General features: G+C 36.4%; 5 protein-coding genes across 5 annotated transcripts; 3 read left to right on the forward strand and 2 right to left on the reverse strand.

Moving 5' to 3' along the window:
• The first annotated feature begins 574 nt into the window (after positions 1-574).
• On the forward strand, positions 575-2711 carry EV154DRAFT_495174 (uncharacterized protein). Its single transcript, XM_051600006.1, has 3 exons — positions 575-1180; positions 1247-2412; positions 2518-2711. Exons 1-2 carry the CDS (start codon positions 597-599, stop codon positions 2403-2405), a joined length of 1743 nt encoding a protein of 580 aa, XP_051461938.1. The 5' UTR covers positions 575-596; the 3' UTR covers positions 2406-2412; positions 2518-2711.
• Positions 2712-2944: 233 nt separating this feature from the next.
• EV154DRAFT_495175 (uncharacterized protein) lies at positions 2945-4891 on the forward strand. Its single transcript, XM_051600007.1, has one exon. It carries the CDS (start codon positions 2952-2954, stop codon positions 4773-4775), a length of 1824 nt encoding a protein of 607 aa, XP_051461939.1. The 5' UTR covers positions 2945-2951; the 3' UTR covers positions 4776-4891.
• Positions 4892-7095: 2204 nt separating this feature from the next.
• On the reverse strand, positions 7096-8648 carry EV154DRAFT_495176 (uncharacterized protein). The gene is made up of 2 exons (XM_051600008.1): positions 8082-8648; positions 7096-8001 (listed from the first exon to the last, which is right to left on the reverse strand). Exons 1-2 carry the CDS (start codon positions 8608-8610, stop codon positions 7265-7267), a joined length of 1266 nt encoding a protein of 421 aa, XP_051461940.1. The 5' UTR covers positions 8611-8648; the 3' UTR covers positions 7096-7264.
• An 887-nt stretch (positions 8649-9535) lies between these two features.
• On the reverse strand, positions 9536-11260 carry EV154DRAFT_413030 (Low temperature viability protein-domain-containing protein; the record flags this gene model as incomplete). Its single annotated transcript, XM_051595543.1, has 4 exons — positions 9536-10292; positions 10358-10906; positions 10985-11055; positions 11120-11260. 4 exons carry the CDS (start codon positions 11258-11260, stop codon positions 9536-9538), a joined length of 1518 nt encoding a protein of 505 aa, XP_051461941.1.
• A 210-nt stretch (positions 11261-11470) lies between these two features.
• Positions 11471-13102, forward strand: EV154DRAFT_559285 (uncharacterized protein; the record flags this gene model as incomplete). The annotated part of the gene is made up of 5 exons (XM_051605539.1): positions 11471-11607; positions 11667-11826; positions 11894-11964; positions 12025-12076; positions 12140-13102. The coding sequence occupies 5 exons, from the start codon at positions 11471-11473 to the stop codon at positions 13100-13102; spliced, it is 1383 nt and encodes a 460-aa protein (XP_051461942.1).
• Between the last annotated feature and the right edge of the window lie 96 nt (positions 13103-13198).

Consider the following 13198-nt stretch of genomic DNA (forward strand, 5'->3'; position numbering starts at 1 on the left):
TTGCAAAAAGATGCGTTCCCAAAAGGGATAGATTATGCTAAAATTAAATATTGGTTATTAAATATCAAAAGCATTCCTGGTATTTCTTAAGATTTGTGCTTACAACCTCTTAGTAAGTGACCTCACGAGTGACTTCAAATATTCTTATTATTATACAGACTTGCATGCGTGTTTGTTTCGTTTGCCAAGCATAATTATGTATTAACATCTGTGTGAGCCTGCTTTACTGTAAGGCTATTGTTATTATGTGAACTTTGTTCTTTATGTTTCATATTTCTTTAAATCAATGAGGATATAAACATCGTCGACTTTTTTGTATAGAGGGGCCTATTGGATCGAAACACTGTTTGATAAAATAAGTCCATCTTTTGTTAAATAGCCCTCTTCTTAATAAATGGATGGCATACATTCGCGTCTTGTATGATCTAAAACCAGTCTGTGGCTCGGTAGTTATTCTATGCATAATATTCCTTTGGACGCATGTGTGATCATTGTTATCAGTAGACCTTCAAAACAAACATTTTATATCATATATATTACACGTTGACTGATTATTTGAATAAAAAGTTTGTTATTATTTTGGACAAGATACATTGATGGGCGCTTTCGAATATTTTCCTCGTGAAATCTGGGAGATTATTTTATTCTATGGTGGAAATTCTGTGAAAAAGGGTCGAGTGATGGCGGTGAATAAGCATTGGTACATCATGTTTTTATCAATCACTTTTACCGCACCCTTTATTCGTTTAAGCTGTGATCGATCCAAGTACCACGATATCGTGAATTCTCCGTTTCGCCCAGGACAGTGGACAACCTCCATTACTTTTCGATTTTTTAAAGCGGAGAGAGATACTATTACGCAAGGAAAACTTTATCGATTAATGAAGTGCACTCCCCATGTTGAACAAATCAATTTTAATCAGATCGAAATAGTCGATGAGCAAGACTGGAATTATTTTTATGAGGTGCTCAAATTAGCGGGCGTCTGGAAATTACGCTGCTTACCGGATGATTGGAAATTGGAATCCGTTGATAATCGAGTTGACATGAAATCAGTTTATTCAGCCTATCTAAAATGTGCTCAGCATCTAAGGGATTCACTTGGTTCTTTACGATTGATTAAAGAAATGATGCCGACCAATACAGATCTCAGTTTTGTAAATGGATTCACCGCATTAACCTTTTTGAGCGTCACGAAAGGTATCGTTAAAAACGTGTACGATTTGGATACGCTACTTCAACATACCCCTCATCTAGAAGAACTCGAAGTGGATTTTAAAGACACGAGTTTTGATTCAGATGACTACAAGAAAACAATTCTGAATGTAAAATATCCTAGCATAAAGATACTTACCTTTCATAACTTTGTATTTGAAACAGACAATCAAGTAAGCATGATCTATACCCATTTTACAGGGCTCAAAAAACTATCTCTTGCATGTTCCAAAAACAAACTTGTATTGAAGCCGGAGACATCAAGAGCTTTCTTCAGCATGCTCTCTTCACTTTTAAATTACAATATTTTGTTTCGTAGAAATACCATTGACGTAGCAAAGTTTATAAATGAATATTGTCAACAGGAAATGCATGCAACTGCATATGGTAGCTATATTTATGATGACTCTATTCTCGTTAGCAAAACAAAGTCTGTTCCCAAGACAATGATAAAATACAAATTTTATACTGAAGGAAATACCGACCACTATGCTGCAAAACGTATTTTATCCGATTTAGGTCCAAGCATACAACAAGTTGAACTTCTTGATTTGGAGGATGAAACTATTCAAGAGTATTTGAAGGCCCTTTTTAGTATCCAGCACAAAACTCTACACTCTATCGTATTTAACGCGCTTACATTTGAAACGCTTGTGTTAACAGGTGGTCTTTATTATACTAGCTACCTCCAATGCATAATGTTTGACAAGTGTACATTCTCCAAACAAGCCCTGCAAGCACTATCAGGCGTCTTTACAAATATAGACTCAATTCACTTTAAAGGCTGTCACTTTGATGAATCTTTTGATCGTTCTTGGGTAAACATAATTATGCCAAAAACCGAAATTCACAATCTTTGTATATCGTATAATGTTCCTTTTAGTGCTTCCTATAATGATGAAAACGAGACACTATATGATGATGAAGAGAAAATAGAACATCCCCGAATTTTCCCGCTGGTTTCGATCACGTTGACAGGTGAAGGAGTTACAAGATATTATTATACGCGAGATGAGAACGTACCGGTAGTTATCCAAACTACAGAATTACAGTTTTATTTGCTCGCAGACGAGCATCGGTATTTGCCATTTATTAGAGTCGTCAATGTCCAGGTTAAATCGATCGGAGAACTGTCATTGAAATTAAGCAACAATCGGTCAAAAGATATTCAAATGAATTTTAAATGTTAGTGTTTAACTGTATTTTAGCATGGTAATAAAATAAGAATATTCAGTTACTTTTGTAAGAATTTATGAAATCGTAAATCATGCTTTTCAAATCTATTTTTATTTTTGTTTCTACCTTTTTGTCGTAGTTCTGTAACTATTAAAGCAAGTTATGGCAAATATTTCTTTTCGTTCATATTTTATCGACTTAAATGTTCATTCTTTGTTTTCTTTTCCAAAAGATAGAATTACTTTATAGCTTTGTTAAATTTACGTTGTAGCACGTTGATTTTGACCCACTGTACTTTGTCATTTGGATTTGGTCCCTTTTGTTTCATCCTTATAATAAGGGGGGTATCCCAGACCTCTTACTTAAAAAAAAAAATTGTAAGAGTGTAAAAAAAAATAACAATGGCGTAGTAGAATATGTATGCACAAAAAATACACGAACTCTGCCGGGCCGCATGTATAATTATGATCAGCAGGTCAAAACAAACATTGCATCGTTTATAAAATACGCGCCAACGTCAAAAGAAAATCTCTTTTTTATTTTAAACAACAAATATTCATATGTGTTCTTACAGGTATTTACCTAGTAATATCTGGGATATTATTATAGCATATGCTGCAGACATTGTCAAAGACCATCGAACGATGGCAGTAAATAAGCACTGGTACAGATTGTTTTTATCAATTGACTTTGCTTCACCTACAATCCGGCTAGAGTGGGATTGCTCCAAATTTGACGATATCTTGAATTCTCCTTTTTGTCCTGGACAGTGGGCAACCTCCATGTTATTTCGAGACTTTAGAGAGGAGAAACTCAATGTTACAGATGTCATCCATAGCAAGCTTTATCGCTTGATGGTACATACACCCCATGTCGAACAGGTTGATTTCATTTGTGTCGATTTTGTTCATGCGGAAGATTGGGTCTATTTTTACAAGATACTCAAAATGGTGAACGTCTGGAAATTGCGCCGTTTGCCGGACACTTGGGATTTACAAATAAGGGATAGGCGAATGAATATGAAACTTGTTTATTCGACTTATTTAAAATGCGGTCGGCATTTAAAGCACTCGCTGGATTCGCTACGCTTAATACAAGAATTAATGCCAACAGATACAGATCTCAGTTTTATGAATGAATTTACCGCATTATCTTGCTTGAATATAGGTAAAGGCATCCTTAAAAATGTAGAAGATTTGGATATCATCCTCCAATATACTCCTCGACTGAGAGAACTGGAAGTGGATTTTGCAACTACAAATTTTTGTTCGAATTATCACAATAACAAGCCCATACTAAATGGCGTATATCCTTCTATACATACTCTCAACTTTTATCACTTTGTATTTGAAACAAACAATCAAATAGGTATGTTTCACACCAGCTTCGAGGGCCTCAAAAGCCTAAATATTGAATGTGTCAAATATCAGACCAATCATACGTTAGCTCTGGACACAGATACAGTAAGAAACTTTTTCACAATGCTCGCATCACTTGCAGATTACGATATTCGTTTTTATGGTAATGAAATCAACATAGCAGATTTTTTAAGTCGAAACTGTCAGCAAGAAATGCATGCTTTTGTATATAGTGCTTATACTAGTAACAGGGAATCTATAGCGTTCGAAAAAACAAGACTTTTTGCTAACCCATTGATAAAATTCAATTTTAATGGAGATCGATTTACCGATAACAATCATTTTGTCAAAGAGAGCATTTTTTCGAATTTAAGTCAGAATATAAAACAGCTTGAATTTTATTGGGGGAATATAGAACGGATTCAAATGGATCTGAAGACGGTTTTTAGTACATGTAAGGAAGATCTTTGTTCTATTATATTTAAGGAGGTCGAATTGGATAGTGTCCTCACAGCAGATACCATCTATACAAGCAGCATCACAAATATGACGTTTGATATGTGCGAAGTTTCCAACCTAACTCTCTGCTCGATGTCATCTCGCTTTAAGAAGTTAGACTCAATTTTTTTCAAAGGCTGTCATTTTGATGGATCTTTTTTTAATCCTTGGATACATGTGACCATGCCAGAGACAGCAATTCACAGACTCTGTATATCGTATAACTTGGAATTCAATAGTAAACATCATAGTGATGTCGATATAAAAGATACATTAAAGATAAAACTACATAGATTTCCTCTAGTTTCAATCACTCTGACAAGCCGAAATGTCCAGCGATATTATTATACAAGGAATGATACAATACCGGTGATTGTAGAAACATCAAAGACGCTATTTGATATACTCATCAAAACTGCTCCAAGAGAAATTATCACTAGAATTATATGTGTCAAGGTTAAATCAATTCGGGAACTTTCGTTAAAATTATGCAAGGATAGATCAAAACATATAGAATTGATTTTCTAAGTACCTAATAGTCCTATAATAAAATGTAGAAGTTGTTCCAGATAAAAAAATGGCTCTCGAAAAAAAAGTTAATATACTCGTGCATGTCTACACATGAGAAACATGAGTGAACAGCCTACTTTTACAATCGTCAGATTAACAATGTATTTAAGAACAACGTTTTTTATATTTATTTAACAGTCCCAGCTTTTCAAATTGGAGGCCGAAATCATGAGTGCTAAACTGCAAAAGATAATTGCTTGGATGGATTTTTGCGACTGGAATCGATTGATTGAAGCGTGTCGTTTGTATAGCTGTTTGACACAAAAATTGTAAAAAAGTAAATATCCCATCATGAAATGAACATGGCTATACTTATTGTAAACATTGAAATTCACATGTGTCTTGCTTTTTTTATGCATGTAAACGTGTTAAAAGACGCTATTTTATTTGAGTTCCTGTGTACAAAAAAGAATGTTTATATGCCAGCAAGCAAGGCGGATTAATTATTGAGTATTTTCTGAATCTTTGTAACAATGAATCATACTTATTATCAATGAATTAATTGTATCAGTGATATGACAACCAATGCTTTTACCCACTGCAATAGTTACCTTGTCACATGCGGGTAGAGTATATATCCTAAATTCTTTTTTTCAGCAGCAGCTGTTTTTTAAAATGGTCTTATGGATGATTAGTTGTCACAGGAAAGCCGAGATCACGTATATGCGACATGATGCGATACATGTTGGTAAAATATCACAATCGAGGCTGATAATTTGCGTCTGATCACTTAATTTGATCATATTATGTCTGGTTAAAGTTGAATAAAATAGACTATGGACAAGGCTAAATCTTTAATACATTAGTCTGTGAAGGTGAGTAAAAAGTTGGGTCAGACCTCACAGGACTAAAATTTACCTCACGTGGCGATTTAAAACATTGAGTTTTTGCTCAATAACAGAACCAAGTTTTAAATGACACTTGTCCTTCTTATGTTGTTACATTAGTATGCATGGATAAAAAGCCCTTTGCATAGCACTAACCTCGATGTGTGATTTGGTATTTCTCTAAGTGCGAGCAGTGTAACCTAAAACGGGGTTTTGAACCTCAGATCGAATTTCTAATGTTTTTCGTGTTTTTTTTAGCTTTTTCCTCTAAACAAGAAGAGAGATAAAACAATGGTTAACAATACTGATTAACATCGACGCAGTAGGCTAAGGCAATTCTGTCTCCTTTGTGAGCTGTTCATACAAGTCACTTGCTGTTGCTTGTGCGATGTGTTCAATATATCTACGCATTTAGCTCAAATTGGGCGGGCTATGATGCAGAGACTTCTTTTACCTTCTCTCTCTCTGTAATCTTCATTCTTCACTCTTAAGTTTAGTACAACATCTACTATAGTATTGAAATATACTTATAAACTTATCTTCTAGATGCATGTTGCCAGCGTGAACGATATCCTAAAGTTAGCAAGGTCTTTCATCTGTTGCATTTATTAAAAAAAAACAATTCTAATGGTCCTTATCTAGTGCTTCTTTTGCTCTTCTCCACTTCTTAACTCCTCAAAAAAATCCCGCGGTGTTTAATAAATGCACTATTTGAAGTGTTCTAACCTTTTAAATCTGTTTCTTTATTTGTTTCTTTGGGAGGACGGTTTAATGAACAGCTCGTCCTAATTATAAAAAGCTGCTAATTCAAACGTGTTTTCGGCAAAATAATCACATTACGGTTCGTTCTTATATAAGGCGATACCACATTATGCAACGATTTCTAAGCCTAATGCCATATGCTCGGGACAGACAAGTGTTACGAACGAACCCATTTTTTGCTATGATAATTTTTAACGAACTTGACAAATAATAATAGTTCGTATGTCAAATACTCTTTCATCTGATTTGTACCTCGTAGTCTCCCTTGATTGCAATGAAAATGCATGATGGTGTCAGGACACTGACAATAGTACTGAATGGAGAAGACGGATTTACAGATCATTAACGTTGTTACGGGAAGTTTCTGACACTTATTGTTATCTCAACAAAGAGAAAGCTTATTTTTTGTTATAGCTGCATGAATCAGGGTCACCCAATACGTCATTTACTGCAAGACCCGATCATAGAATATTCTATTTTATCAGATGTAGTGCTTTGATCTGAAGAAAGCTACCTTGGTACAGCCCAGGCCCAATCGACTGGCGAGAAACGTCCTTTATAGAAAAACGGCCGAGAAATAGCCAGTGCACTCGTCTCATTGAGCACCAGGATTTGAAAAAGTCCGAACTATTCCAAAGCACGAATCATAATAATAAAAGAAGCGCGGTTCATTGTGCAAGTTAATTATTGTGGTATGACAATGAGTCTAATTAGTTGGGTTTTATTAATAGGATTTGGGTGTGAGGATTAGAGTGCTAAGATTAAGTATTAGGCGAAGGGGAAATTATTCTAAATGTATTATAAAAGGTCTAAAATGTAAGTATGTAAAATATATGCATATATGTATATATGAGTGAATTATTGTTGTTTATATTGGTGTTGCAGATATGAATCCCAGTGAGGTGTGCCTGGGGTCATTGGGGAAGGAGGCCCAGAGCAAGTGGGAGAGGTGGATGCAGATGGTAAAGAAAAGCTACCGTCATGTGTCATCATCACGGTCAAGGGTGATTTTCTAACTGATAAAAGAGGGATATGATCATAGGAATTGGTTGAGTCCTCTTCTGCATCCGAGAGATCCTCCATCGTATCAATTTCCTTCATCAAAGGAGCCTCTACATCAGTTGAACGCATCTTTAAGGTTGAGACGAATTTTTCCATTTCAATTGAGCGGCAAAAGTTTGCAAAGGTGCCTTTCACGGGTACAGCGGAATCAATGTAGTCTAAACGGGTGCGACAGTCAGGACGAATAGTTGGAAGGTATTGACGGAAAAAGAAAAATGCAACAGTAGCGTAGATTGAACCACCCACAAGATCGATAAGATAGTGATGAGTCAAATACATGGTAGCGAACCACATCCAAAGGACATGGAATACACAATAAGGTCTTAATCTGGGACATAACCACGCAAGGAACATCATTTCAATAGTCGCGCATCCTGAATGAAGCGATGGAAAGGCTCCAAAGACAAGAGGCGAGTTACCGAATGTTGTACCATAGAGATTTAAACCCAAGATATCGTCAATTCTGGCTAATCCACCTGGTTGGCCATGTACCGAATAATCAGCTGGAGCGGAGCCATAACTGAGCTCGTACCCTATAAGAAAATTTTTAGGTTAAATTTTTTTTTTAGAAAAAAAAAAAGGGGGGAAGACCTTTGATAAAAAAGAAACTTACATGGTGGTGAAGTGGGAAACAAAAGTTGAGTCAAGACACCAGCTAAATTCATATAACCAAAGGCTTGACCAAAAATAGCTACAGAACCTGGTGGTCCATAGATAAACAAAAGAACAGAAAAGATGAATGGGAAAGCAAAATGAATGACACCATAGGGTATCCAAGCGATGATGTCTAAAACTGGGTGGGTATGTTTCGAAATGATTTCGGAAAGATTAGCGCCGTAAATGATTCGTTCGAGGGTAGGAAGTAAATTAACAAAGATGTGTTGGGGTTTGATGTTATTAGGAAAGAACTTGACGGCGTAAAAGGTGATAAGCCAGGTGAAGATAACCATGGCAGGTACGGTGAAACGTCTAATATAAGGTATAAATGGCGATGACAACAAAGCAACGCCAATTAAGATTCTGGCCCAAAGTGCTGGCTCCTGGATATAATACATGTCGAATAAAGCGAGTGCTGCAAACATAGGGTATTGTAACCAATTCCATTGCCATGATGTTGCAAGTTGTTTTGCTTTTTGAATCATTTTTTTTATTTATTTGATTATTATGTAAGAACAAAATATCAATAAAAAAGGAACAAGAGAAAAAAATAAATTACTGTACAATTTTAGGCTCCCTTTATATATAAATCTGTCAGTCAGTATGGGCCAATATTTTACCGGTGGGTTTACCAATGGCCGGCAAGTTCAATGAACATCCGATACTCGTGTTTATAAACTTAATCTTTTTGCTCTATATTTACTCTACCCGTCTAACTTTTTTTTCGTTTTATCTGGGTTATTGTTGCATTAATGACAAGAATGCGTGGCCTTCGAGACAAACATCAAAACATTCAGAATTATTTTTAGCGTTTTCTGTAGCCAAAAAGGGAATTGTGTCACGACGGCAAAGCCGGTCATAAACAATCCGAGTAACCTTAAATTTGCTCCCGGCCAATCCGAAAAACCAGAAATTATGGCGCTGGGTGCCGAGAATTTTATAAGCGAAGAAAAGCTTGGGGCACAAATTATCTCGTGTGAAACAGTCGTTCCTTTCTGTGAATGATTTTTCACCGTAATTTACAAATTATAGATTACCCATTGTATCTATTTCTGTTCATCATCTTTTATGCTTTAAATTTGAAAACATGATAGTTATCAATGTGAAAATAGGAAAATAAAAAAATTATGTAGCGTGAGAACCCATTAATGAATTGTTACGCAGGTAATATAATAAAGATTTACAGGAAACAGTTTGTGATATTTAAATGAATAGTGTTTTTATAATATATGTTTCTAGTTTAAGGGATATGAGTAGCGCCCTTTGCTTGACGTACTTGTTGAAGAATTCTCTTTTGACGAACTTCTTCGTTTTTGAATGCAGACTTTGTGGTCTTCTTCTCTTCTCGACGGTTCTGAAAATAAGATATGAATTAAATATGTGCGTGTGTGGCATAGTTAATAAATTGTGTCATACCTTTTTAGCTTCCTTAACAGCTTGTTTTCGTGCCTTCTTTTCTTCCTTTGTCTCTTCTTTGGTTCTAGGTGCACCCTTATTTTCTAATTCTTCCTCTTCTTCTTCTTCGTCTTCTTCTTCCTCCTCCTCCTCTTCTTCTACTGCATGTCTGTTCTTTCTTGGTGGCTTTTGTTTACGTTCAACTTCCATCAAGACAGGCATACCAGTCTTAGGATCGATTCTGATTCTCTTTGAAGGACCCTTATCATTAATTAAAGAAGGATGATTTTCCAGATTTGAGTAAGTAGAAATCACACTTTGAACATCCCAAGTCTCTCTCTTTCTCATTTCAGGTCTTTCCAATCTAGGTTGAAGAGCTGCTTGTGTGAGTTTTGCTCTTGGTTCGCGTTCTTCTTCTTCGTGGATATGTGTTTTTAATAAACCTTGACGGACAGTGTCAAGTTTTGCTGCAGAAGTGATACCTTCCATCTTGGGTTGCATCTTTCTACCGACAATTTCATATTTATCTAAGAAGTCATCCAAAATAGCATCGAAATCAGCACGTTCTTCTTGTTCTTCACCACTTTCATAATCGCTCTCTTCGTCAAGCTCAGCATATTCCTCTTCGATCTTTTCAAATCTATCATCCAATAAACGAAGCTGTGAGTTACGATGCATGGTAGAAGAGGAAACAGAAAAACTGGTTCCCTTGGATTGAACTTCATCGTCAAATTCATCATCAGATCCTCCACGTTTTTGATTTAATTTGAATCTATCACACGTAAGGGGGGTTAAAATTCTACGTTTCTAGATCATTCCTGCTGAAATAATTCTTACTTTTTGAAAGCTGCTTGCCAATCGTAGTTTTCACCACTGGGTCCTTGGCCCTCACCCTCCTCTTCTTCCTCTTCGTCTTCATAATATTCCTCGATCTCTTCATCTGAAGAGTTGAAATATTCTTCTTCATCCTCTTCTTCCTCAGGAACATATGGATCACCTTCAGCATTAAGGGATTCAAAGAAATCTTCATCCAAATCACCCTTGATATATTCATCATCTGAAAGAGCTTCCAACACTTCACGAAGTCTAGGGTCCATATCAGGCTGGAGACCATTATCGAGACCGGTAGATTGATTCATGACACCCACACTCATTTCGATACTGGAAGGTAAAACTTCGGTAGGTAACTGGAAAAGGTTGGGGTTCTTTTGCTCTCTGTGAGTATCGTCATCCTTGAACATGGAATCCATCGTCTTTTGCTTTTCTTTTTTGCCGGGTGCTTCCAAAAATACGGTATCGATGCCACCGATAGGCTTTAAATGTTGAGTATAATCATATTCGGTATCGTCGTAGAATACACCATAAAGTGCTGCTTGGCCAATACGTCTACGAAAAAGGAACAACGATTAGCTTTTTCTCTCTCTCTCTTTTTTTTTTTTTTTTTTTTCATAGAAATAGACTTACTGGTCAATTTCGTCTTGAGTCAACTTTTCAGGCTTAACCTTAACACGATCAATCTCGGCTTGACTTTTGTGCTGGATAATTAAATAAATATATGAGCATTCGGCATTAGATCTATCAAAGTCTGATTACAAATACCTTCATCATATTAATAGGTAAGACCTCTTGGAGGACACGATCAGGAGCCTCAGAGTCATTGATAAGAGGATCCTTTTGGGATCTATGTACTACGTGGAAATGCTTTGCAGCCTTTTTGTCGATGAATGCTTTTTTACCCATTGTTTAATTGTCAAACAAAAATATGAAAAAAAAAAAAAAATGCGGGTGCGTTAGAACTCTTTCTCTCTGGATATCAAACTGTGGCTTATAAAATACATTTTATTATTTGATTGGCCCTGGTGAATCACCGCTCAAATAAAGCCAAAATTGACGTTTCTGTTTACTTTTTTTTTCTTCTCTCTTCCTTCTTCATCCTATCATCTATAAAATATGTCTGAACTTACTGCTCCCGTTCTTCCCGACCACGTCAAGAAACCTAATGAGGAAGAATACAAGAAAACTTTAGAACAAGTCAATGCCAACATTGAAAAGATTCAAAAGCAATTCGCAAGTATTGCCTTATTATTGTTACACTCACAGAAGGAAAAGTTTCTCATCTGTTCTTGATTGTTTAGGATGCTGTCAGAGAAAAGATTGCAAAGTTGCCTGGTAAGGATGATGGCAATCGTCGCGAGGAAATTAAGGCCGAATTGGCCGAGATTCGTGATAAGCAAGCCGAACTCAAAAAGACTCGTAAGGCTGTCTATGAACAATTAGATGCTATTAACGATTCTATTAGAAAGAAGGTAATTATTTTTTTCGGGCGGGCAACATATGAGTGTGTTACCATGGTAATTAACCAATCATGCTTAGGTCGGTTCTATCAAGGGTTTCCAAACCAAGATCCCTTTCAAGACTACCGAAGAAGTTGATGCTCGTATCAGGTAAAGTACTTTTATATCTATGTTTTGTATTTTTTTTCTGATAGCGCGTGATTTTATTAGTGAACTCGAAAACAAGATCGAAGCCGGTGTTAGAATTGTTGAGGAAAAGAAGGTACTAGAAAAAAAAAAAAAAGAGTAATAGAAAGGTCCCATATCTGAACTTTTTATATATCAGATGCTCCAAGAGATTTCATTATTAAAGCGTAACCGTCTCTCTGTTGAAGGTGTTGATGATCAACAAAGCGCTATCAACAACGAAAGATCTATTCATGATGAACTCAAGAAAAACATTGATGAATCTGAGGCTAAAAAATTAAGTGACCGTTACGAGCAACTTGATGCCGAATTTAAGGAACTTTTCGCTGATCAATCCAAGCAACGTGAGATCCGTAACGGCCTCTATGATGAGCGTAACCGTCTCAAGACATTATTAGATGAAGAGTATACCAAGATGCGTACTCTCCGTGATGAACATCGTAAGAACAATGATGAATACTATACTTTTGTTCGCCAATTGAGAGATTTCAAGAGAGAACAAGAACAACTTCGTAAGGTTCGAGAAGAAAATGAAAAGCGTCAAGAAGCTGCCAAGCAAGAACTTGAGTTGGCTGCTTTACCCGCTTTTGAAAGTGAGATCGCTCTTTGCGATAACCTCGCCATCTTTTTGGAAGGCTTCGTTTCTTCTGCCAACAAGACTGTTACTGCTGCCGAAGCTCCCGCAGTTGTTGCTCAAGCTTTTGAAGGTATGGTTATCAAGAAGAAGGACGATGATATTTTCTTTGCTGGTAACAGCGGTAAGAAGAACAAGCAACAAAAGACCAAAGATCCCAAGGAAAAGAAGTCTGATGTACTCAAGTTGCCCCTTGCCACTATGGAAGCCTTCTTCGATATTAAGGTCACCGTACCTACCAAAATCTCTGAAGTCCCTGCTACTCTTTTAAAGTTGAAGGAACGTAAGGCATACTACATTGCTGAACAACCCAAGGTGACTGAATTAAATAAGAAGAATGCCGAAAAGAAGATTGAGGCCATGTTGAAGGAGGAAAAGGAAGAAAAGGAGGCCGCTGCCGCTGCCGCTGCTGCTGCTGCCGAGGCACCTAAGGAAACTGCTGTTGTCGCTGAAGAGAAGACCGAGTAAACACAAGAAAAAACAAAAAAAGTACATTATAACATTAGATTTTCATGCATTTTTGGATTTAGACTTGATCTTATTTTCTAATCATCTACTACTATT

Source organism: Mucor mucedo (genome assembly GCF_025094135.1).
Source record: "Mucor mucedo strain NRRL 3635 chromosome Unknown EV154scaffold_10, whole genome shotgun sequence".
Taxonomy (NCBI): Eukaryota; Fungi; Mucoromycota; class Mucoromycetes; order Mucorales; family Mucoraceae; genus Mucor; species Mucor mucedo.